Below are 26644 nucleotides of genomic sequence, written 5' to 3' on the forward strand. Positions count from 1 at the left end.
ATTGCCCAGGCTGGAGTACAGTAGCATGATCTCGGCTCACTGCAACGTCTGCCTCCTGGTTCAAGTGATTCTCATGCCTCAGCCTCCCGAGTAGCTGGGATTACAGGTGCATGCCATCACACCCAGCTAATTTTTGTATTTTTAGCAGAGATTGGGGTTTTGCCATCTTGGCCAGGCTGGTCTCAAACTCCCAACCTCAAGTGATCCTCCCGCCTCAGCCTCCCAGAGTGGTGGGATTACAGGTGTGAGCCACCATGCCCGGCTGAATTTATATTCTTTTAGGCACTATATATGTGAATGAGAGGCAGTCTAGAACCTTTAGAATTCTTACTTCCAGCCACCTAGGAACTTCCTCTCTGGTGGTGGGCCTTAGTTCTTCCACTGGCATAAATTGTGACCAAGAAACTCAGAGCATGATATTCCACATCAGGTTAGACTTGTTAACGTTCACAAGGTCATTTAGGGAATAGAAATTGTTTTTTTCAGAGAAGTATGGTGCAAATATATTTGTGAGAGCAAATGACTACAGTCCAGGGACTTAGAGCTGGATGTGGATGTGGATGTGGATGTGGATGTGGATGTGGATGTGAATGTGGATGTGGATGTGGGTGTGGATGTAGGTGTGGATGTGGGTGTGGATGTGGATGTGGATGTGGATGTGGGTGTGGGTGTGGATGTGGGTGTGGATGTAGATGCAGATGTAGATGTGGGTGTGGGTGTGGGTGTGGATGTAGATAGGATGTGGATGTGGATATACATATGGATGTGATATGGATGTGGATAGGGATGTGGATGTGGGTGTGTGTGTGGGTGTGGATGTGGACATGGATGTGGATGTAGGTGTGGATGTGGATGTGGATATAGGTGTGGATGTAGATGCAGATGTAGATGTGGATGTGGGTGTGGATGTAGGTGTGGGTGTGGATGTGGATGTAAATGGATGTGATATGGATGTGGATAGGGATGTGGATGTGGGTGTGGATGTGGGTGTGAATGTAGGTGTGGATGTGGATGTGGGTGTGGATGTGGATGTAGGTGTGGATGTAAATGCAGATGTAGATGTGGATGTGGGTGTGGGTGTGGGTGTAGACAGGATGTGGATATACATATGGATGTGATATGGATGTGGATAGGGATGTGGAGGTGGGTGTGGATGTAGGTGTGGGTGTGGATGTGGATGTGGGTGTGGATGTGGACCTGGATGTGGATGTAGATGTGGATGTGGGTGTGGATGTAGATAGGATGTGGATGTACATGTAAATGGATGTGATATGGATGTGGATAGGGATGTGGAGGTGGATGTGGGTGTAGATGTGGACATGGATGTGGATGTAGGTGTGGAGGTGGATGTGGGTGTGGATGTAGATGTAGATGTGGATGTGGATGTGGACGTGGATGTGGATGTGGACATGGATGTGGATGTAGTTGTAGATGTGGGTGTGGGTGTGGATGTGGACATGGATGTGGATGTAGGTGTGGATATGGGTGTGGGTGTGGATGTAGATGCGGATGTAGATGTGGATGTGGATGTAGGTGTGGGTGTGGGTGTGGATGTAAATGGATGTGATATGGATGTGGATAGGGATGTGGATGTGGATGTGGGTGTGGATGTGGGTGTGGGTGTGGATGTGGATGTAGATAGGATGTGGATGTGGATGTAAATGGTTGTGATATGGATGTGGATAGGGATGTGGATGTAGCTGTGGATATAGATGTGGATGTGGATATTGATGTGGGTGGACATGGATGTGGATGTAGGTGTGGGTGTGGATGTAGATATGGATATGGATGTAAATGTGGATGTGATAGGGATGTGGATAGGGATGTGGATGTGGATAGGGATGTGGACGTGGATGTGGGTGTGGGGGTGGATGTAGATAGGATGTGGATGTAAATGGATGTGATATGGATGTGGATAGGAATGTGGATGTGGATGTAGCTGTGGATATAGATGTGGGTGTGGGTGTGGATGTAGATATGGATATGGATGTAAATGTGGATGTGATAAGGATGTGGATAGGGTTGTGGATGTAGATGTGGATATTGATGTGGATGTAGATGTGGATGTAGGTGTAGGTGTGGATGTACATATGGATATACATATTGATATGAATATGGCTGTGGATACAGGTATATAAAAGTCAGCTGTCCACTAGTTGTTTTTAGCCAGCAACACCTGGGTTGCTTTGTTCAATATCCATGGAGAAGACAGCGCAGTCTTGTGGTTTCTTTATCCTTTCATGTCTCAATCCTAAATGGTTAAGGTAGCGATAACGTTTTGCAGAGCGCATTGAGGAGTGTTGTCAGAGGAGAACCAGGGCAGTGGGAACTTGGCATTGGCAATGAGCAGACGGAGAAAGGGGTCTGACTGGAGAAGAGTGGAACTGAGAGTCTAAAGACTGTGGAGGCTCACGGCAGTATAGTAGCATCTGGGGAACAGCTGGGATTCCTGAGAGGCTAACCCCAGAGATGACATTCAGCTCCTTCTCCCTTCCCTGTGTTGTAGACATGCCAACACATGATAGGTAGGAAACCAAGGATTATATGTGCTTGTAACGGGAAAACAAAAATGAAGGTGGAAACTTCCCTGTTGACTGGCTTGCTTTTACTTTAGATTCACTTGGTTGGGGATTGGGAACTTTCAGAATCCATCACACACCTGTGCAAAACCTAGAGTAGAATCTAACATACAAACAAGTAGGCAAGAAGAAATAGAAAGTAAATGTTTGAAAATTCGATTTAATAGTATCCAAAAGTCTGTGGAGAATTTCAATAACAACTTTGGCCACTTTGATTGTATATACAGTGTAATACCAAGTGGTAAAGATGAAAGGAGTTGTGTTTTTATTAACATTAATAGCCTTTGAAGAGTTATTTTTCATCAGAAGTAACAGATGGTTGATGATATTCCACAGCAACAATTGATCTGAAAGACAAAAGGGGATCTAGGATATTTCATGAATAGTAATAATACATTCATAGACATGTCTGGTTCTAAACCATTGTGATTTATTTTAACATTTACAAGGTCAAATGTGCAAAAGATATATAAAACATGAGTTTATTATTCTTCCATTGTTATTTTGCTGAATACAGAATGTTGTTCTTATTGCATAACAGCTCATTGCAAATGGCTCCAGTCACAGAATTCAGTCGGAACGAGGTCCCCACTGCAGTGTACTCCACGCTGTAGAAGGTTTTGCTCTGGTTTTACTCTGCAGTTTCCAGGTGGCCACACGCAAACTGTCCGTTTTAATACTCAAGGAAATTCGAGCGTTATTTGTTGCCCTGGGACAGCCTGAGGTATGGATTTGTCTTCTGAATTTTTCCATTTCTTACTTTCAACTGTTCTGAAATTTAGATTAAAAAGTACAAATGATGCATTACTATTTCATGTACTTCTATGTTACATGTGGTGTCGCATTTTTCATTCATTGTTAGATTTTAAACGATTGTAATAGCATTCTTGATCTACTAGATGTAAGTCATGTTTTCTAAAAGCAATAGAAAAGACCAATCCCAGTTCTCCAGGGACATTACTTTGCTAAGAAGTAAAGAATTTTAAGATTAATTTAGGCTATGGATCATTTCCTCCACAGTGTTCAACACACATCTAATTAAGAAGATACTATTACTTTATGTTAGAGAATAAAATTGAAAAAATAATATATCTCATTTGAAATGATCAAGGTGCAAGTTTGGCGAACTGAAAGATGTTTAATCTTGATGATGGTAGAAAATGGCATCACAAAAAACATGTCCTCTTGAAATGGAAGAAGGAAGCCAATTATTAAGCATGATCAATGCCTGCTAACACCCCACATTTGGCCAAATGTTGTACACCTTGTTCACAGAAAACACTTCTTGCTCTCTTGCAAGTAGCTTGGGTGGCCAAACCAAGTGCATAATTCGATGAAAGAAGGACCAGCTTTTCATGTCATATACTTCTTTAGAAAATTATCACTTTCTATTTTCTTCTTTTAAAAATAATTTGGTTTTATAATACTTGACATAGTCACTGTCTTTATAAAATACTTTCAACTTCACAATCTTTTCTGTTCACATTTCTTTAGATAGCTTTCTGATATATTTCAGGGCCACATCTCTGGCATCTTTTAAATGAATCTCTAAGACATGCTATATTTTAGCAAACCTTCATCATGTTTGTAATTATGAAAGTAATGATAATAATAATTACCATGTATGTGTCAGGTACTCTACTAAGTGCTTTATATAGAATATCTCATTTAACCCTCATAATAACCTAAGGATTGGTTTGGTTATTATCCCATTGTACAGATACTGAGACTGAGGCTTAGAGAGGTTAAATGCCTTCCCCAAAATCAACAGCTGGAATGTAACAGAGCCAAAATTCAACAACAGATATATACACATGGCTCTAACGCCCCACTTCTTAAGTGTTAATCCAGTAGACTGCATCAAGGATGTTCCTCATATGTTGTTTTCTTTGACCTGCCATAATGTTTTTTAAATCATTGTCATTCACACACAAATAGAGACATTCTAAGGCTTTTCTATAAGGCTTTTGAGTAAATAATTTTATATTTTCAAATTTCTCCATAATAAAGGGTGGTGAATGAATATATAATATATAAATGAATATTTATATATTCATTACATATATTATGTTCATAATATATAAATGAATGGATGAATTTATTTATGATATATAAATGAATGAATCCATTCATTTATGTATTATTCATGTAGCATTTTCACTTAGATACTCTCTCGTGCCCTTTCCAATTTGCATCTTATATCAAATCGTTATATACTATGTAGATACTACAAAGAGTGTGTTGTCAGTCTGGTTTCTTTGGGACTAAAATTCAGTCACAGTAAACAATTTATCAGTTATTTTAACAGACCAGTGACTTAAAGTAAGTAGCATTTTAGTTGGTGGTCTAACAAAGCATGTTCTTGCAGGATTTCTACTTCTCAAAATTAATAACATGAACACCATAGTGAATAACGTATGGTGTTGGTAGATTCTCATGTACATGTATGAGTCTGAAATTCAGGTGTATGTCTTTTCAGTACAATGTGAAATTGGAATTCTAATTATCTTCCATTAAACTTGAAAGATGAAGCTCAGAACCACAGGAGTTTTACTCACTGCCTTCCACCCTCTAGGCACTCACTTTTCTGTGAGAAAATCCTTATCGCTGTCTCGCAAGCTGTCCTGCTTCATGTATCAGACGAAGGTGGTGGGGTGGGTGGGGAGGATTCATTTTCCCATAGAGAGTAATCGCCTCCCCTTTGTACAGGATGACGACAGGCCGATGATTGATGTCATGGATCAGCTAAGTTCTTCCATTCTAGAAAGTTTTATTCATGTAGCAGTTTCGGATTCAGTAAGTACACATTTGATTCCAATATAATGGCTCTTAAAAGCTCTGGACCTATCTAAAGTAGAGAGTCACTGAAAAATTATGTGGAATAATTTGGGTGTTTATGTCAGATTAGTAAACTGACCCAAAGGTATTTATGAAGATAAGACTAGTTTTTCAGATGTTAGTTTAAGATAAATTTTACACAAAATCTGGGTCTTAGGAATATAGATAATATTTGTAAACTACAATTTTAAGAAGAATTGCTCAGGATTCTTAGGGAAAATTACTTTGCCTTTTTCATTGTACTTATCACTTAATATTAGACTTAGCAATTAATATTGTACTTAATATGTAACTTCTATTTATGTGGTACTTTATAGTTTACAAAGTGCTTTTACATTTATTATTTGATTTGATTCTCACAGTTACTGAAATTCAAAAATGTTGAATTTCACAGTCACCCAAAAGGGGAGTTTTAGAGCCCAGGGTCAAGTCTGGTCTCTCGAACTCTCCTTCCCAGGTTTGGACTCTGAACCTAAGAGAAGTTTATCTGCTACACAAATACATTCTTCCTTTGGCAACTTTCAATTTCCTGAACAAGTGTAGAAGGGAAATTTAAACTGATTTTAGTTATCTGACTTTAAAAATAAAAGTGTAAAAACAGGACCTGCATTAATTTGGGCTAAATAGCTGAAGGGAGGCAGGACAGAGCTGAGACTCCTTGCAGAATCCATGTTACTGATGTTGCGGATGCCTGATGTGCAGATACTTGTCAGATAATTATAAGTGTATACAAAACCTGAAGACATTTCGGAGCTCTTCATGGCCTTTTCTGACTTGATTGAACACAGATTCCTATTTTTAGTAGCCCTGTTCTTGCTTATGGTCATAATAATAATACACTAAAACTATAAGCCAGGTACTGCAGACCTTAACAGTCATAGTGAAATAGTCCTCCCTCTTAGAATTTGAAATTGTTTTGACATGGAACGGAATATTAAGCTTTGCTTAATGTACGTATCCTACTTGCCTACAGATAGCGCTTTATATTTTGTTCATGTACTTTTGTTCTGTGTGTACCAAAATCAAAATCTTAAGCTGGGTAACTAGCTCAGCAATACTGAACTTAGGAAGATGTACAGAAACGGGGAGAGAGTAATGGGAGAAGCGATGCCTGCTTTGTGCCAGGTGTTTTTACAGCTGTTATCTCATGTAATTCACTGAAAGATTTGGTGAGATCAGCATTATAATTCCCAAGTCATACATTCAATAAACAGAGATTCTAGGATGTTCAGTAATTTTCCCAGGTCACAGGCTTTGGGCAGAGCCTATGTTGCCATCTCATCTCTCAGGTTCTGCAGCTCCATCTCTGCCCCTTACAGCCTATTGACCATTGAGGCCACTATTAAAACACTCTTACCCATGGGAACTCATAAACCCAATGGATAAACTTATCATTTTACATGCCTAACAAACATAAAGGCAGTGTCCTCTCTTGGCACAATAGCTGGATTATTTGAAAATTGATTTCCCCTGAACTTTGGTATCTAGACTTAAAAGAGAACAAAATGGAATATAAGAAGTTATTAATATAGATATTTACCTTTCAAGAGATTTCAAGGGATTTTTATTTTTACTTGCTATCATAGGGCGAGAATATGTAGGTATCTTGGCCGGATGTGGTGGTTCACGCCTATAATGCCAGCACTTTGGTAGGCCAAAGCAGGCAGATCACTTGAGGTCAGGAATTCGAGACCAGCCTGGCCAACATGGTGAAATCCTGTGTCTCCTAAACAATAATAAAAAAATTAGCCAGGCATGGTGGCGTGTGCCTGTAATCCCAGCTACTCGGGAGGCTGAGGTACAAGAATCACTTGAACCTGGGAGGCGGAAGTGGCAGTGAGCCAGGATCACACCACTGCACTCCAATCTGTGTGACAGAGCAAGACTCTGTCTTCATACATACATCATACATAAAATAAGAATATGTAGGTATCTTATCTCAAAAACTGTCAGTAGAATGCCCTTCATAAAAGAGATTGTGCTTAGCCCTCTCTCTAAATCAAAGGGAAGATATTTTAGTGTAAGGAAAGATAGAGAAGATCATAGCTTTAAGAATGTATTAATTACAATGATAAAAACGTATTTGTGAATCTCAGAGATGAATAACTTTTCAGAATTTTAAAATAGTGAATCCATGGTTCAGTTTAAATTTACTGTCATATGTTCATTCAACAAATAATTAGTGAACAGCTTCTGTGTACTGATACACAGTGCTCTGTGACGATAAACCTGTCAAAATATGATCCAAGTTCTTAAATTTTGCACTTAAGCTGCTTATCATTTAGCATAGGAAGACTGATGACCACACACCAAGGTCAAATGTGGTAGGTGCAGGATTGGTATTTCAGATTCAAAGCCAGTCCAGTGCACTCAGGAAAAGCACTGTGCAAGAATGAGTATCCAGGCTGAGCCCTGTGGAGGAGGGATAACTTCAGTTCGGGTTTAACTCACAACCTACCTCTTATACCTACAGGCAACGTTACCACTCACCCACAATGTGGATCTGCAGTGGCTGGTGGAATGGAACGCAGTCCTGGTCAATAGCCATTATGATGTGAAAAGCCCTTCCCATGTCTGGATATTCGCACAGTCTGTCAAAGACCCATGGGTCCTCTGCCTCTTCAGCTTCCTCCGGCAGGAGAACTTACCCAAGCACTGCCCCACAGCCCTCAGCTATGCCTGGCCTTATGCCTTCACTCGACTCCAGTCGGTGATGCCTCTGGTGGACCCAAAGTAAGGCATCCTTGTGTTTTCCTCTGCCCTGTTGTTTTTCCATTTGCCCTCTTAAGTTTTCATTTTGTACAAGAGATTGGGATGTTATCATCCCAATTTCTGAACTTCCTACTAGAGAATTCTTAACATTGAGTAAAAACATTAAAAAATTTTTGTCTAAAGCTAGTGGGTTTTTTCCTCAATAATCAGTATGATTGTCTAAGTCTATAATTTCAGACTTTTAATGGTAAAAGATATTTGAAAGTTCTTCTGTTTGACTTCTCATCCAATGCAGATACTCTTCTCTCAATCGACAGTTGTTCAACTCTATTTGAGTACTTCCTATGATCTTTATTTAATAAGTGATATTTAAAATCCAGAACTTAGTTTCACTCTTGTTTTTGATTCCATATTTCTAGTAGCCCAATTAATGCCAAGAAAACCAGCACTGCCGGCAGCGGAGACAACTATGTCACTTTGTGGAGAAACTACCTAATTCTTTGTTTTGGAGTTGCAAAACCCAGTATTATGAGCCCAGGACACTTAAGAGCTTCCACTCCAGAAATAATGGCAACCACACCTGATGGTACAGTGAGCTACGATAACAAGGTGACATGACATGCTTCAGAAGAATTATTCTGTAAGGTTTTTTTTTAGCTTGTTTGTCTAGAGTTCACAGTGCACATTGCACTGTGCCTGCCATCTGGAGTATTATGGGATCAGATTTTCATCCTACACATTTCTAAATTCCATTGAGTGTTTATATGAATAATTTATTACTCCTCCCTGACAAATGGGGAACCAAAGATAAAGAAAAGTTGAGAAACTTGCTTAAGACCATAGAGTGACTTGTATTTATTCGTGCCCTGAGGTTTGGTTTGTGTCCTGCAACACCACACTACATTTCTGTCCCTCCTCACTAAATATTCACCTTTAAATCATGCCTTGATTAAATAAATTATCTTGTTAAAGATAGCTTTGTAGACTTAAATGGTTTTAAAAAGAAGAAAACCATTATAAAAAATTTTTTTAGAATTTGTGTTCCAGGTGAGACCTGCATTCATTTTGCTGTATTAAATTTGTGGGGTTGTGTGTGTGTGTGTGTGTGTGTGTGTGTAGGTGTGTGTGTGTTTCCTGAAATGATGGCAGTGCCTTGGGATGTGGTTCAGTACTTTGAAACTGTTACAATGGAATCATCCTTTGATTAAAGGAACCATCCATTACCATGTTACCTCTTTTTCACTTGTATTCAACTTGTTTCAGGCCATAGGCACCCCATCGGTGGGAGTTCTGTTAAAGCAGTTGGTGCCTTTGATGAGACTAGAGAGCATTGAGATCACAGAGTCCTTAGTTTTAGGATTTGGAAGAACAAATTCCCTTGTTTTCAGGTACAGTAGTCTTAATGAGTTGTTCTAAATTCATACATGCTGCTGCTATTGTCGTTCCTTTATTAACTCAAATTTAAGTCTGTGTGTTGGCGGGTACCTGGAGAGTTTATAGGCTTTGTGTGACTCCCACTACATCGTCTTGGTTGATGTGCATGTAACAAGCATTCCTTGCAACTGCCTCACCTGTCACTTTTAGTCGTTGCAACTTTGATTTTACCTCTCAAATTGTATTTCACTGGCAAGCTTTGTTTTAGACAACTATAAATGAAGATAATTCAGTATCAATCCCAGTTAGCCAGACTGTTCAGAGGCTATCACGTCAAAATAACAACAGTCTGCTCATCAGACATTTACCCAACGGACTCTCAAAGGTTAAGCATTGATAAAACCCTTTCTAATGTGTTCAGTTCCGTTCGTTGATCTTTCTTTCTTTTTCTTTCTTTCTTTCTTTCTTTCTTTTTTCTTTGTTTGTTTGTTTGTTTGTTTGTTTGAGAGAGTCTCGCTCTGTTGCCAGGCTGGAGTGCAGTGGTGCAATCTCAGCTCACTGCAACCTCTGCCTTCTAGATTCAAGCGATTCTCCTGCCTCAGTCTTCTGAGTAGCTGGGACTACAGACCTGCACCCCCACGTCCAGCTAATGTTCGTATTTATAGGAGAGACGGGGTTTCACCATGTTGGTCAGGCTGTTCTCAAACTTCTGACCTCAAGTGATCTACCCGCCTCAGCCTCCCAAAGTGCTGGGATTACAGGTGTAAGCCACCATGCCCAACTTGGTTGATCTTTCTGTAGGGCACTTTCTTTGCCTTAATATAGCCATATACCTGCTTTCCGGATTCCTTATTTATTCACATTTGCAATCAAATAAACATTCCATCTGAAGCACTCTCAAAGCCTTTGAAAGAGACATTGTAAAATGTTAGTTTGGGTTGCCTCTGATGACTTTAGCTAAGCAACAAAACCCTATATGGACAAATAAAATCTCAAACAAAATTTTCCATGTAGATAGAAATGAGAAACCTCCAAGCGTTTGTGAGAAACCCTACTTGAAAAATAAAGATTAGTAAGAGGCTATTGAAAAAGATCTAAGTTATTTATGGTTAGAGTCAGATTTTTTTTTATTTTATTTTATTTTTTTGAAACAGAGTCTCACTCTGTTGCCCAAGCTAGAGTGCAGTGGTGTGATCTCGGCTCACTGCAACCTCTGCCTCCCAGGTTCAAGCAATTCTCCTGCCTCAGCCTCCTGAGTAGCTGGGATTACAGGTGCGCACCACCAATCCCAGCTAATATTTTGTATTTTTAGTAGAGATGGGGTTTCACTATATTGGCCAGGATGGTCTCAAACTCCTGACCTTGTGATCCGCCCACCTCAGCCTTCCAAAGTGCTGGGATTACAGGCGTGAGCCACCGCGCCCAGCCCAGATTTCATTCTTAAAAGAAGTAATTGTGGGTTCTGACTGTGTAGGTACCAGTTAACCAGAGTTTTACTAGTTATTGGTTAATTAGTTAAGACAAAATATCATATAGAAATACAAGGAGATGGCTGGGCGCAGTGGCTCATGCCTGTAATCCCAGCACTTTGGGAGGGTAAAGTGGGTGGATCACCTGAGGTCAGGAGTTCAAGATCAGCCTGGGCAACATGGTGAAACCCCATCTCTACTCAAAGTACAAAAACTAGCCAGGCATGGTGGTGTGCGCCTGTAGTCCCAGCTACTCAGGAGGCTGAGGCAGGAGAATAGCTTGAACCTGGGAGGCAGAGGTTGCAGTGCACTCCAGCCTAGGTGAGACTCTGTCACCAAAAAAAAAAAGAAAAGAAAAGAAATACAAGGAGATAACAATAACAATCCCTGAAATTACCCAACATTCTTTCCCGAATAATCTAAGATTGTTTTGCATATATGGACCTCTAAATATTCCTAGAGACAGGTAAGATTATGTAACCAACTAGCCTCGTGAGTCTAGAAAACTTAATGTCTCTGGGCTTCTGTTTTCTCCACTGTAAAATTGGCATAGTAAATAAACATAAATAAGTGTATCTGTCTAGTTTTTTAAATGTTAGTATAATTATAGAATCCATCTCATAAATTTATTGAGAGGACATATTAAATGTAAATATTCACAATGTAAATATTTGTTAAATGGCCACTGTAAAGTGAAGGAGACTATCGATGTTATTCCCATTTCTTCGATGAAGAAATGCTAATGTCTGCATTGGAGAAATCAGGACTCGAACCCAGGCTTTCTGTCTCTCAGTATGGAATGGCATAGAGTTTACTCCCATCTTTGGATTTTCCTGGCTGGTGATGTTTAATAGAACAAAATGTCCTACCAGAAAGTACAAGGTTTTCAAACCTGGGCATACTGTAGACAAAATACCTACATACTAGTCTGACAACAAGCTACATCTTATCTTTTTGTCTGTTTTTTTGACCTAGCGATTCAGAAGTTATTTCTTGAAGAAGAGAACTAATTAGATTAGAAAGTATAATGTTGAGAACTGGAGATAATCAGGACAAAGACATATATTGTGATCAAGATTTATATTTTTACTATATAAAAGAAAAGGTTTTGATGAGAATCTCACAATTTTAGTACTTGCCATACAGAATTTTTTATTTATTATATAGTGGAAATAAAGGAATTTAGCTCTGAAATCCAAAAAAGGCTTTGTTTTAAAGTCAACTAGAGGTCAGTCTCCTGAGCACAGATCCCAAATGCAGCGCTGGGTTAATCGCACCCATCTCTTTTCCACTAATTAGACTGAAAATTTCTTGTGTGCAGGGGCTCAATTTTATTTATCTACAGCTCCATAGCTTGTAGTAAAGTACTTGAATTTAGAAAATACTTGGAAAATATTGTTTGTTTAATTGTTCACATAGGGTTTGTTTGTTTTTGCCATAGAGATCTCTGGAACATTAAATCAAAATCAAGTCAATAAATAGTTACTGAGCCAAAATTATATGCATAGCACTGGAATTAAGACGACTAATACAAAGTATGGACAATACCTGTTTCCAGCCTAGCACACGATTGGGAAATGGAGAGGTCAGGGAGATTGTAGTGTTAGAAGCAAAGTGCAAACAGCAAGTGATTTGGGATCGAATGGATATAGAGTATTTAGTGACAAGTTTGGTGTCAAAAACAGTGAATTTCAAAATTGACATTTTTGTCCGTAGAGAACTGGTAGAAGAACTTCATCCATTAATGAAAGAAGCTCTGGAAAGAAGACCAGAGGTAAGAATTTGAATTTAAATAATTAAGGCTTGGTTTTTTGGACAATCATCTGAATTTAAATCAAACCCAGTGGTTTCCTCTAAAGAATACAAACACCTAACAGCTGTTAACAATGACTCTTGATATTTTAACTTTTGTTGTTTTTATTATTTTTCAGTTTTCATTAAGTAATTAGTATAAAATGGTTCTATAGATTTTATGTCCTAAACATATAAATGCAAAACAACTTAAAATACTCATGTATGTCAACTATTACATTCTTTTGCAGGAGATTTGAATTAAAATTGAATTTTGGGTTTTTGTGTGTTTGCTTGTTTTTTTTACAAGTAGTTGAATGGCCAAGAATGTAATTTGTCTCATCTGGCATATGAGGCATTTTCCCCAGCATCACCTTCCCTGAAGTCAATTCTGAAAAGTTTTTGCACCCGGATAAAAATAATAAAAAGACTAGAAAAGGGCCGGGCATGGTGGCTCACGCCTGTAATCCCAGCACTTTGGGAGGCCGAGGCGGGCGGATCACCAGGTCAAGAGATCAAGACTATCCTGGCCAACATGGTGAAACCCCATCTCAACTAAAAATACAAAAATTAGCTGGGCTTGGTGGCACGCACCTGTAGTCCCAGCTACTCAGGAGGCTGAGGCAGGAGAATCGCTTGAACCTGGGAGGTGGAGGTTGCAGTGAGCCGAGATCACGCCACTGTACTCCAGCCTGGGTGACAGAGCAAGACTCTGTCTCAAAAAAAAGAAAGAGAAAAGAAACTTTCTCATATAGTAGCAATGATACAAGAAATAGCAGAAATTAGGTCAGGTGCAGTAGCTCATGCCTGTAATCCCAGCACTTTGGGAGGCCAGTGTGGAAGGATGACTTGAGGTTAAGAGTTTGAGACCAGGCTGCAAGACCTAGGTCTACAAAAATGTTTAAAATTAGCCGAGTGTGGTAATGCGTGTCTGTAGTCCCAGCTACTCGAGTAGCCGGGTGTGGTAGTGCACGCCTATAGTCCTAGCTACTCGAGAGGCTGCGGCAGAAGGATCACTTGAGCCCAGGAGTTCAAGGTTACAGTGAGCCAAGATCACACCACTGCACTCCAGCCTGGGTGACACGGTGAGATCCTATCTCAAAAATAAATACATAAATAAAATGTAAAAATAAAGAAATAACGGAAATTCAGCAGTGTGAATAAGAACAGTGTTACTTCCATGACCGGAACTGGGATTACTTCATGTCCCCTGCCCCTTTCATTGGTTTCAGATGCTTCCGCCTTTCAGCAGACACTGAGAGCAGCTGGGAAATGAGGCCTTGTTGTTTCTCAACATTTCCACCTAACATTGACTGACCCACTTACGATGTGCTTCTCTTACAGCCTGTAGATAGCAAGCATTTCCTCTGAGGATTAGGAAGAAAGCAAAATAGATGCTGACTGTTATGCTTAGAAAATTGAAAATGACTAGATTATGCCTCTTCTTAATACCATTTTCTAAAGCAAAGTTAATATTGTTTTGCCCACGTCTGTAAGTGATACTACCTTTTTCTACACAGAACAAGAAACGCCGAGAACGGCGAGACTTGTTAAGGCTACAGCTACTTCGAATTTTCGAACTTCTGGCTGATGCTGGTGTAATAAGTGACAGGTAGGGTCAGAATTCTACCGAGTTGCTCTCTTCTCACCACACTGATCTTTTTGTCTTTCTTTCTGTCTCTCTCTTTTCTTTTGTTTTTAAATATAATACCCTTAACTTAGAAAAATCCAAAAAGCTCGCTTTTTCTTTTTTCATATTTTCTTTACACTGCATATAGGTTAGGAACAACTTTAGTGTATGAGTTGTGACAGTGAATCTTAGTTTTCATGAAGCCTGTATTAGTGTGACATAAAGACTGATCATCTAAAAATTTAATTTTCCTTTATTCCAGCACAAATGGAGCCTTAGAGCGGGATACTTTAGCCCTGGGAGCTTTGTTCTTAGAATACGTGGACTTGACCCGCATGCTCCTAGAAGCTGAAAATGACAAAGAAGTTGAAATTCTTAAAGATATCCGGGCGCATTTTAGTGCAATGGTCGCCAACTTGATTCAGTGTGTTCCAGGTACAGTGATCCATTACAAGAAATTACCATTCATGCTTGGAAGCCCATTTGTGTTCTTTATTACCATGCTTTCCTCTTTAACCCTACTGGCCTTTATGCAGGTCTGGGATGGGATTATTTACTTTGAGATACTAGGACATATATATGAGAACAGATTGTCATTACTCAGCACAGAGTTGGAAAGGGAATGATAAGTATTAAATCTGGCTTTGTGTGTGTCATTTCTATTCTTTGTTTTGGTTTCCATCTGAAAATGAACTGATGTGATTTCCATAGGAAGGAAGTAATTCAGAGGGAACATTCACACAGGCTTCATTTTTTTTCACATTGTCTCTATACTAATCTGTGAACAGGTAATTTCAGCAATATTTCTTCTCTCTGACTCTATCCTACCAACACATTAAATGTATATAAAGCTTAATATATTTTACATTCGATTAAATATTACATTATGGAGAAAATTTTCTTTCACAGAGCAAATGGGTATGAAACATATTCATTCTAATAGAACATAGAAAATAAAATAGCTGGTTAGTTTGCTATAAAAAATTATTATAATTAAAAGTTTTTGGTATTATTACAAAAAGTCCCTTGTCAACTAATGTTTCTGCTTTTCACCATTTTGATGTTAGTAGCCTCCTCACCAATCCTTCTCAGCTTCAGTGACCCTAAATTAAGATTTGAGTTTGCTTCTTCAGTTAAAGTGAAGTGCCTATGTGAGTTTGAAATAGACAGTCTATGCTGTTTCCGAGTTCTCTTAAAGATGGGCAGCAGTCAAAAAATATTTAATATGTAAGCAGCAGCTGAGTGAAAAGTGTTGCAGTTTTCCCAGGTATTGATTAGAAAAAAATCCCTGCAGGTCCTATTTTTGATCTTTCTTTCCCACTCTGAGTCAAGGTGCTGCTGACTGCAGCGTGAGGACGGGAAGAGCGAACACTTAGAAAAGAAAACATGGCTTGACTTTTTAAGTGCATGCTTCATTGCCTAAAGAAAATCGCAGTTAAAAAATCAAGTGGTTCCTTTCCTCAAAATGTAAGAAATATACATAACGGCCATATAGAGTATTTCCAGTCTTGTAACCTCTGAGTGTGTTTTTCTCCGTAGTTCACCACCGAAGATTTCTCTTCCCCCAGCAAAGCCTGAGGCACCATCTTTTCATCTTATTCAGCCAGTGGGCAGGACCCTTCAGCATTATGTTCACTCCTCTGGATCGTTACAGTGACAGAAATCATCAGATTACAAGATACCAGTATTGTGCATTAAAAGTAGGTGACATTGTACTCACGAATGACTTTTGTCAGATGGATGGTCTCTCTCATGAAACTAATAACCATGCCTTAAAAATAAACTTAAATAATACGATATAATAGAATAAAATCTAAGCGCACATACAAAAAATCACATGGACACACACATGCATAGCTTTTCTAAGCTCCCATTTTCTTCTCATATTTCTCCTGTGTGGGAACCATATATTTTTGCTCATTTACCCATTATATAGCTGCCTTGTCAATTAACTATCAACCTAAAAAGAAAAAAATAGACATCACCCCAAGTTCAAAATCTACCCAGAGCAGCATTCCCTTTTTAATGTCCTTTTGTCCTAGAAGACTGCCAGAAATAAATTTCCCCCCAACTAGGACTATTCAAAGCCTTCAGAAGCATGACTCCTTTACAGTCCAATTTCCTTCAGAAAACTAACTGTATATCAGCTCTGTCATACAGAACATAAGTTACTGACTCTCAGGTTTCCTTCACCTCAGTGGAGCTAATTTAAACTATGGCCCTGATAGTCAGTTGGACCTGCCAATTACAAAGTTGTTCAAGATACCCTCTTCTACTTTCCCTTGATTTATCCCTCCACCCACCCCTTTAGAGGTACTAAATTTATATTTTTCATTTTATTTACCTTTGATTAAGAATTATGATTATTTACTTTCATATTTTTCATATATTTTATACTGTCTCAGTTCAATACATTAGTCCAATATTTGTCCTAAAAGCAAAATTTGAAAAGCTATATTTATCTTATAAGCAGAATTCACTTGAAACATTGAAGGAAAGCTTATTTTAAATATTGCAAAATGGTTTTTTGGTTTTGAATACTTACTGTGGTCATAAAGAGTTGTTATAATGATAAAATTAAAAGCCCACAAAGGTAAACTTATGGGTTTTTAATTCTTATGAAAGCCAAATTTGGAATCCGGTATTTTTTAGTAAATCTACTAAAGAATGCTTTAAAAATCTTGGGGAAATAAGTGTCTTTAGAGGGTCCTTATCATTTGTAAGTCTGACAGTTATGTTTTATAAAGTCAGTTGGATACCATCAGATCATTCCAAGTTTCACTTCCATGTCTTGTGTTTTTATCACCAGGCAATGTCAGCAGTACTGTGCTGTGGCCCTGTCTTCGACAATGTGGGCCTTTCCCCGGATGGCTACCTATATAAATGGCTTGACAACATTCTGGCTTGTCAAGATTTACGAGTAAGTATAGGCAAAAATACATTGGTTTTAAATGTCTTCTGTGTTCCGCCTCAGTTGAGTTACTGAGATGTATAAGCATTGTTCACAATACAGCCTCTTCACACATCAGCCATACAAATACAGATTTATGTGTTGTTCACTTTACACTATGATACATCAAGATAAAAAAGACAGTAACATTTATCAAAATTGCCTATAAGCCGGGTCATAAAGCAAATCTCAACAAAGGTCACATTAGTGAAATGATAGACTATGTTCTCTAATCAGAGTAGCATTAAGTTGGTATTCAATTCGATAACAAAAAGATAATTTTAAAAAATACTTCCTGGTAACCAATGAGTTGAAGAATAAATTACTATGGAAACTGGAAAATATTTTTAACTGAAGAATAATGAAAGTACTATATACTAAACTTGTGGGCTGTAAGTAAAGCCTTTCTTAGAATGAAATGCATGGCCTTAAACGCATATACAAGGGGACTTCAAAAAGTTTTGTGGAAGAATAGAATTAAAAGATAAAAATTTTAAAAATATATACTTTATTTATTAACGTTATCTCCATCAAGGTCAAGACATTTTTCGAAGTCTTTGCTTAATCCATGCCTAAAGAATCCATCCCAGAACTAAGTCCTAGAAACTTAACCACATCAGCGCCACCTTCTCTACATTATTAACTGAAGAAAATTGGGTGGCTTTTAAAGATTTTTTTAAGATTAGGAAACCAAAAGAAGTCAGAAGGAGCCAAGTCAGGACTGTAAGATGGATGCCTAATGGTTTCCCATCAAATCTCTTGCAAAATTGCCCTCATTTGATGAGAAGAATGAGCAGGAGCATTGTTATGGTGAAAAAGGACTTTCTGGTATAGTTCTCCGAGATATTTTTCTGCTAAAGCTTTGGCTAACTTTCTCAAAACACTTTTATAATAGCAGATGTCATTGTTCTTTAGCCTTCCGGAAAGTCAACAAGTGACTTTCCTTGAGCACCCCAAAAATCTGTTGCCATGACTTTTGCTCTTGACTAGTCCACTTTTGCTTTGACTGGACCACTTCCATCTCTTGGTAGCCGTTGTTTTTATTGCGCTGTTTTTAGGATAGCACTGGTAAAGCCATGTTCCATCTCCTGTTACAATTCTTTGAAGATCTATAGAATCTTAATCCCATTTGTTGAAAATTGTCATTGAAAGCTCTGCTTGTCTACTGCTGATGAGTTTTAGTGCCCATCACATGGAACATTTGCTAAAGTTTAATTTTTCAGTCAGGATTGTATAAGATGGACCAGTTGAGATGTCTGTGGTGTTGGTTATTGTGTCTGCTGTTAATCATCAGTCCTCTTTAATTAGGGCACAAACTAAATGAATTTTTTCCTCACAAATTGGTATGGATGGTCTACCACTGGGGGCTTCATCTTCATCACCATCTTGAAACAGGTTATCTATTTGTAAACTGCTAATTTCTTTGGGAGAATTGCCCCTATACATTTTTTGTAAAGCAGCAATGATTTCCCTATTCTTCCACCCAAGCTTCACTATAAATTTGATGTTTGTACTTGCTTCAATTTCAGCAGAATTCATGTTACTCTGATAGGGGCTGTTTTCAAACTGATGTCTTCTCCTTCTTAGTGCCTCAAACTAAATTCTGTTCAGATATGTTATAACAAGTTAGCACAAGTTTATTTTGGTGCAAAAAAAAAATTTAATCCATGCATAATTTTTTCATAATATACGTTTTCCATGAACTTTTTGAAGACCCTCATATTAAAGAGAGAAAAGGCTGATTATCCATGACCTAAGCATCCATCACAAGAAGTTAGAAAAAGAATAGAATATCAAACTCAAAAACAGTACTATGAAGGAAATAATAGAAATAAGAGTAGAAATTAATGAAAGAGAAACAAATTAATGGTAGTGATCATTAAACCAAAAGTTGAATTTGTTACAATACTAAAAAAATTCACAAATCCATGGCAAGTTCAATCAAGAAAGAGGGAGTGACTTTCTTTAAAGTGTTAAAAAAAAGAAAACTATAAAACCAGATGGCTTTACTAATGAATTCTACTGAGCATTTAAAGAACAAATTGCATGGATTCAATGCAAATTTTTAAAGAGAAAACAGATGAAAAGGAAATACGTCCCAGTACATTTTGTGAAACCAGAATAACCTTGATAATAAAACAAGAAAAGGTTGTAGCAAGAAAGAAAATTAAAAGGCAGTCTCATTCATGAGATTGTCTCTAATACATAGATACAAAACTTTAAATAAAATATTAGAAAATTGAATTTAGTGATATAGAAAAAAATGATTTACCATGGTCAAATTGGGTTTATTCAAGCACTGTAAGGTTGGTTAATATTCAAATGTCTGTCAGTTCATTCATATATTAACTATATTCACAGAATCTCAAAAACATGATCTCAGATGCAAGAAAAGCATTTGATAAACTTCTTCATTTATTCAAGAGAAAAACTCCTGGCAAAACTACAAATAGAAAAGAACATCCTTAGTTTGACAAAAGGCACCTTGAAACAAAACACCATATAAACACCATATTTAATATAAAATATGCAAACATCATATTTAATAGTGAATTTGAAAGTATTCTCTCTGAGATTAAAATGGCCAAGGAAGCTTACTGTCACCACCTCTATCAACATCATACTGGAGATCCTAGCCAATGCAGTAGGAAAGAAGAGATTATAAAGAATAATAAAACATAAGTAAAACTCATTGTTCACAGGTGACACAATTGTGTGTGAAGGAAATTCCAACAAGTCTTTAGACAAAGTGTTGGAATTAGTCAGTGAATTTAGCATGGTTGCCATATGAAAGGTCAAAATTAAAAATCAATTATATTTCAGTACAGCAACAATAAGGAGCTGGAAAAATAAAATTTTAATTATGCCACTTATAATGGCATTTTAAAATTAGGAATTAACATTAAATACTTAGGAATAAACCTAACAAAAATGTGCAAAGCCTCATACATAGAAATATGTAAGGCATTAATGAGAAAAATTAAACATCTAATAAATGGAAAAATATACCATGCTATTGAACTGGAAGATTCACTATTGTAAAGAAGTCATTCTCCTCCAGAATGGAGGACAATGCAATATGGAGACAATGCAATTCTAGTCAAAATCTGAGCAGGATATTTGTGACAACTGGAAGTTCCTTTAAAAAAAAAAATCTATCTATCTATCTATCTATCTATCTATCTATCTATCTATCTATCTATCTATGCAAAGGACCAGAAATAGCTAAGATAATTTTGAACAATATAATCAAAGTGAGAGGATTCACTTTAGCAGAAATCAATACTTATTATAAATGTATCGTCATTAAAACACCAAACTATTGGCCAAGAATAAGTATATATATACCAATGGAGTAGAATAGGGAGGCCAGAAAATTACGATGTATTATGTGTATGCACACATGGTTTATTTCAAAGATGGCACTGCAGAGCAATGAGAAAAATGGTTTTTTCCAATAAGTAATTTGGGGTCAGTTGGATAGCCTTACTAAATGAAAGAAAGAAAAAGAAATTTGACCCTTTCCTCACACTTTACAAAAGTTCATTGCAGGTGGATTGCATATCTAAATGTAACAGCTAAAATAATAGTCTCTAGAAAATAATCCAGAATATCTTCATCCCTGGGGTTACAGTAAGATTTCTTGAGCAGAATGCAAAAATTACTAACCCTAAGGAAGAACTAATAACTTTTATTCACCAAAAGACACCATTAAGAGCATGAACAGGCTAGCCATAAAGTGAGAGATGTCTGTAATGCACAATCAGCAGAGGCTTCTTATCTAGAATATATAAAGGACTCCTACAAATAAATAAGATAAATACAGACTCAATAGAAAAATGAGCAAGAAACTTAAACAGTTCACAGAAGAGGTTACCTAACTGACCAGTGAACATAAGAAAAGGTTCTCAAACTCATTAATAATCATGTGTCTTGGTCCATTCAGGCAGCTATAACAAAATATCATAGACTAGTGGCTTATCAACAACAGAAATTTATTTCTCACAGTTTTGGAGGCCAAGAGGTCCAAGGTTAAGGTGCTGGCAAATTTATGTCTGGTGAGGGCCTCCTTCCTGGTTCATAGGCAGCAGTCTCTTTGCTGTGTCCTCACTTAACATAAGGGACAAGGGAACTCTCTGGGGTCTTTTTTATAAGGGCACTAATTTCATTCACAGGGGCTCCCCACCTCATGACCTAATCACCTCCTAAAGGCCCCACCTCCAAATACCACCACCTTGGGGGTTAAAATTTAAATGTGAATTGAGGGTTGGGAAGTTACATTCAGTCTATAGCATGAGGGAAATGCAAATTAAAGCCACAGGAGACAAAATTATATACCTATAATTCCATTTATATAGACCTGAAAAACTGCCCATACTAACCAGTAGTGCTAGAAGTCAGGATAGTGGTTTCTCCTGGGGAGGAAAGACAGGCTGGTGTTTAAGAGAGTGCCCAGGGGAGGGTTCAGTGGTGCTGGTAATATTCTGGTTTTTGACCTGGTGGTGATCATAGGAGGGTGTTAAAATAACTCATCATATACATAGGAATTATATATGATTTCTGTGTATTTTATACCTCAATATAACTTTCTAAAGCACAGTAAAAGCTTGATTCTTCTCTCAAGTCTAACTTTTTAATGAAATGTTATTTTAAGTCATTTGCAATAATATCATCAGCTTTTATCTGCTGCGAATTACTTAAAGCCAGTTGGGGGGAACTAGGTGGAAGATGTTTGACCATCCAGTTAGAATATCACTCCCACCTAGGCCCAAACCCTGTAAGTAAAAAAAATGAAGAAGCCAGAATCTTGCCTTTTCAACCTGGTTCCAACTAGCAAGAAGAGTGAACAACTTTAGGAGGAGGCACCAGAATATTAGTTGGGATTTTTTGGTTTTTTTTTTTTTTTTGAGACAGAACCTCACTCCTTTGCCCAGGCTGGAGTGCAGTGGCACCATCTCAGCTCACTGCAACCTCCGCCTCCCAAGTTCAAGCAATTCTTGTGCCTCAGCCTCCCCAGTAGCTGGAATTACAGGCGTACACCACCACGTCCAGCTGATTTTGTATTTTTAATAGAGACAGGGTTCCACCACATTGGCCAGGCTGGTCTCAAACTCCTGACCTCAAGTGATGCGCCTGTCTTGGCCTCTCAAAGTGCTGGAATTACAGGTATGAGCCACCACTTCTGGCCAGAATGTTACTTTCTGAGGAGAAAGTAACATGTAGCCTCTAGGCACCAGCCTTCTCCTGGACAAATGTGCATATTCACTGACCATCTAGTATTTGAGAGTAGCTTCAGGAATCATCGATTCAGCATCCTATTAATGCTATTTAGTATGATTTTTTAATTAAAAAAACTTTAAGAAGAGTCTATTGAGACTGTATTTCTTTTTGAAAGATAGGCTGCTAAGCTTCACACAATATATTTAGTAACCAATCCTCATGGTCATATTTCCTCTGATTTTTTTCCTTAAGAGACTTTGTAGTAGGAATAGACATTGATACACAAGCATACTTCACATCTGCCACTATAATTATCACTATTCCTACCGGCATCAAAATCTTTAGGTGAGTGGCCACCCTGCATGCACAGTGGTAACATCAAATGATCAAATGATCCCCCCACAATACTCTAAGCTAATACATAGAGGATATCCTTTTGTATATTGGATTTTTTAAACCAAATACATGTATTTTTCAGACATATTTTAAATGCACAAAAAAATTGCCAATAAAGTCTTCGTCCCCCCCACCCCCCGCCTTTTTTTTTTTTTTTTTTTTTTGGAGACCTAGTCTCACTCTGTCACCCAGGCTGGAGTGCAATGGCACGATCTCAGCTCACTGCAACTTCCGCCCCCCAGGTTCAAGTGATTCTTCTTCCTCAGCCTCCTCAGTAGCTGGGACTACAGGTACATACCACCACGCCCGGCAAATTTTTTCTATTTTTAGTAGAGATGGGGTTACACCATGTTGGCCAGGCTGGTCTCGAACTCGGTAATCTACCCACCTCGGCTTCCCAAAGTGCTGGGATTACGGGCATGAGCCACTGCGCCCGGCTACCCCTTTTCAGAGATAAAAATTGAGAATAGGTGGACACTATGTAACAGACTTACATGATCAAATTTGATGTATCCATTTCAGTTTTCAGTTGCGACATTATACTCTCTTGAAGAATATATGACATATAAATTAACCAAGATGAAAGCTCAGTCTTCCTTTCATTTTACCTAGTTTATATTGACTAAGCTTTATCTGTGTCTTTCTCTAGAACATTCTTTCGTCAAATACAAATAATATTGATTTGCTCCATGTATTCAGGTTCATCAACTTGGCTGCGAAGTTGTTGTCTTGCTACTGGAACTTAATCCTGACCAAATAAATCTTTTTAATTGGGCAATTGACCGATGCTACACAGGTTCCTACCAACTTGCATCTGGCTGCTTCAAAGCCATAGCAACTGTATGTGGAAGCAGGTATGAATTTTTATAAGCAGTGATGAGTGTCAAGTATGTTTAGGGTTACCTTTTGTGATATGAATGATGGAGAGCTGACTGTTTTGCAACTCTATGAGCAAAGTAAATTATATGAGAATATAAAATTTTCTGTATGTCCCCAGCAGGTAAACTACTCCCTGTAAGGTTGCAGTTTCATTGGTTTTTCTCATTTTATCTGGAAATGATTCGTTGTTACAGTACCTTTCTAATTGCGTGGAAGTTCAGTCAGGTATTACAGCAGGATTTGAAAATGACAAAGAAGATACGTTATAGGAATTAAAGGAATGTCTAGAAATGTTTGTAACGAGGGTGAACTATAGCCCATCAGCCATCTTTACAAAAAACCAAACCCAGGAAGTGGCCTAAAATTTTTAAATTCACTTTGTCAAAAACTTCAGAAAGGAAAAAAAGAAAAGAAAGTGTGGCACCAAAGATTATATAGATTACACTTTTAGAACCATTGCCTTTGTTAAATAAATTAGTTATTCAGTGTAGCCATTCAGCATAATTTATGTGCTGAAATAAGTTCATAGCTACAATGAAAGGGTTAATAAAGGTTCTCCAAGTTGCATAAGCTATTCCCAATAAAGAGCTTATGTATCAGAAAAATTGAGAGAAACCAACTCGTTTATTTTTGAAAATATTCATATAGACTGTCAACTTTCCTTTTTAATTAAATGTTGCACTTTAAATAGCTATCTTGAGCTACCAGATCAAGAGAATAAAAGTGAATTAGTTTTAAATTCCAATTGGTTATAGGTCTAAGTTAATAAGAACAGTATTTTGGAAGACGTCTACTTTCAATAAACCTAAAATGAACGTGCTATTTAGGGAGACAAGTTTCTCCTTAAAATTTTTATCTTTCTTTTATAAAGATAGTAGATAATATTTCATATCTAAAGCTTTCAGTAGTAGAGCTTTTATTATAGATTTTAATGTCCATAAAAGTTAGAGCAAATGAATATAACCTAAACTGCCTGATTTTCCATCAAGTTTTATTTCCTGTTATAAGCATTACTAAAAAATATACTTTAGGACATTACCAAAAGAACATTGTTACAAAAATCTCTTTCTCCAGAGTGCTTTTTTTTAATTTTCAGATATTTCAACATTCTAAAAATAAAGTTTCATTCACATGACCCATTGATTTTTAACAATATATTTAGAATCTATGACTTGGACTTCTTTCTTTGACAAAAATAAGTTTCACCTCTTCACTGCCCTTTTCCCAGTGAACTTGGCTTGAACTATCCTAATCAAATTTATTGCATTGCATGGTCATCTCACAAAATATTACACTGAATTTCTCTGAGTAAGTCTAGGTATTTTTCCTTAGGGAGCACAAATAAATGCTTAATAAATTTAGCAACATAGTCTCAATTTCAATAATATCTCTAGTCACAAAAATATTAGGTCATCTATGTTCCAAGTATTTTTTAAGGTATCATTATACACTATCTTGGTTTCTTAGACAAATACTGCATATCTACTTGCATTCACAACACTCATCTATTCTGAAGGAAGGGCAGAGGGCAGAAGAATACAATGGCTTGAACCCAACTGTCCAGATAGTGACCAGTGTTTCTGCCATTTCTCAACACAGGGCATGTTCAGAATTTAAAATTTCAGCTGTTGCCTAAATTTGCTCTTTCCACATAAATTCTCAGCCTGTGTAGTCTAGACAGGCCTCCAGAGAGGCTTGAGCAGTCATTGTGCTTGTGTTTGCAGTACTTTTTTCCAAAACCAATTGTGGTATTTTCAGCTCTTGCTTCATTCGTCTTCTGTAAGTTTGCATCTAAAAAGCAACTGAAGACCTTATGAAATATGTTTCTGAAAAGTCATATGCAAACTGAATTTTATTTTAAGTTTCTCAAACAAGTTATCTGCACAGTAACTCCTACAAGTCATTTTCTAAAGCAAAGAATTCTTGTAAGATAAATAATGATCTCCTCCTTTTCAAATAGGAATTATCATCTCCGGGATTTATTTGTAGAGAATTATGACAGTCTATAAGCACATTTATTTATTAAGAAACCACTCATAATTGACTTTAAATTACCTGAAAGATTAAAATTTTTTAAATGTTCTTGTTGATTTAAATTTTCTATTTTAGCTTTAGAAAAGAGGATTTGCCATTTTTGTGTAACTAATACGTCAGTGTTCATTAGCTGTGGCAATGGGGAAAAATGGTTCTCTACATCCTTCTTTTTGGTTGTTTTTCCAGCAGTAATGGACTGTGTGTGAGTGTGAGTGTGTGTGTGTGTATGTGTGTGTATGTGCATGTGCTGTGAACTTACTGTTCTCTAGTCAAAACTCTATAGCTATGCTATGCTATGACTCTGGTGATATTAGGAGATAGAAAGTCAGAACAGAACTTGAATAGGACCAAAGGAAATTAGGAAAAAGAAAGTGATGGTAGAACTGGCAGTATTAATTTTGCAAAATTTTTCATAAAATATGTTAACATATGTGATTAAAAGCTATTAGATACAACTCACTACTAAAAGTTTAGTACAAAAAATTGCTTACTCGTTAGCCAGCTTTAGTTCAAATAACTATATGGCTTCTGTTTGTGTCCGTATTGATTTTTCCCTGACTTCAAATGAGATTAGAATAAGATAGATAAGGAAATTGAGAAAGAAACTAAATGACTTTCCAAGGTTATAAATCGAGGTAAATTGTGTATTAAGAGTATAGGCCATTTCCAATCACTAGCTTAACGCACTAGAATTCTCTTTACGTTTTAATTAAATACTGAAGAATTTCATTATTTTTACTTTTACCTTCCAACACACTCTTAAAACCTGTTT

The 26644-nt window shown here is 37.4% G+C and overlaps 1 protein-coding gene across 7 annotated transcripts in view; it reads left to right on the forward strand.

Moving 5' to 3' along the window:
- Nucleotides 1-26644, forward strand: part of FRY (FRY microtubule binding protein) — a 454114-nt gene that overhangs the window by 326558 nt on the left and 100912 nt on the right. For 6 of the 7 annotated variants that reach the window (XM_074021820.1, XM_074021819.1, XM_074021818.1 and 3 more), the window contains 11 exons: nucleotides 3121-3303; nucleotides 5289-5375; nucleotides 7891-8150; nucleotides 8549-8738; nucleotides 9393-9517; nucleotides 12689-12746; nucleotides 14284-14375; nucleotides 14656-14828; nucleotides 15933-16093; nucleotides 17203-17313; nucleotides 23659-23813. In XM_074021820.1, coding sequence (XP_073877921.1) covers nucleotides 3121-3303; nucleotides 5289-5375; nucleotides 7891-8150; nucleotides 8549-8738; nucleotides 9393-9517; nucleotides 12689-12746; nucleotides 14284-14375; nucleotides 14656-14828; nucleotides 15933-16093; nucleotides 17203-17313; nucleotides 23659-23813 — 1595 coding nt within the window. Of the gene's footprint in view, nucleotides 1-3120; nucleotides 3304-5288; nucleotides 5376-7890; nucleotides 8151-8548; nucleotides 8770-9392; nucleotides 9518-12688; nucleotides 12747-14283; nucleotides 14376-14655; nucleotides 14829-15932; nucleotides 16094-17202; nucleotides 17314-23658; nucleotides 23814-26644 lie in introns of all 7 variants that reach the window. The other variant, XM_074021821.1, reaches the window with a different exon arrangement.

The sequence above is a fragment of the Macaca fascicularis genome, chromosome 17, assembly GCF_037993035.2.
Source record: "Macaca fascicularis isolate 582-1 chromosome 17, T2T-MFA8v1.1".
Classification (NCBI taxonomy): Eukaryota; Metazoa; Chordata; class Mammalia; order Primates; family Cercopithecidae; genus Macaca; species Macaca fascicularis.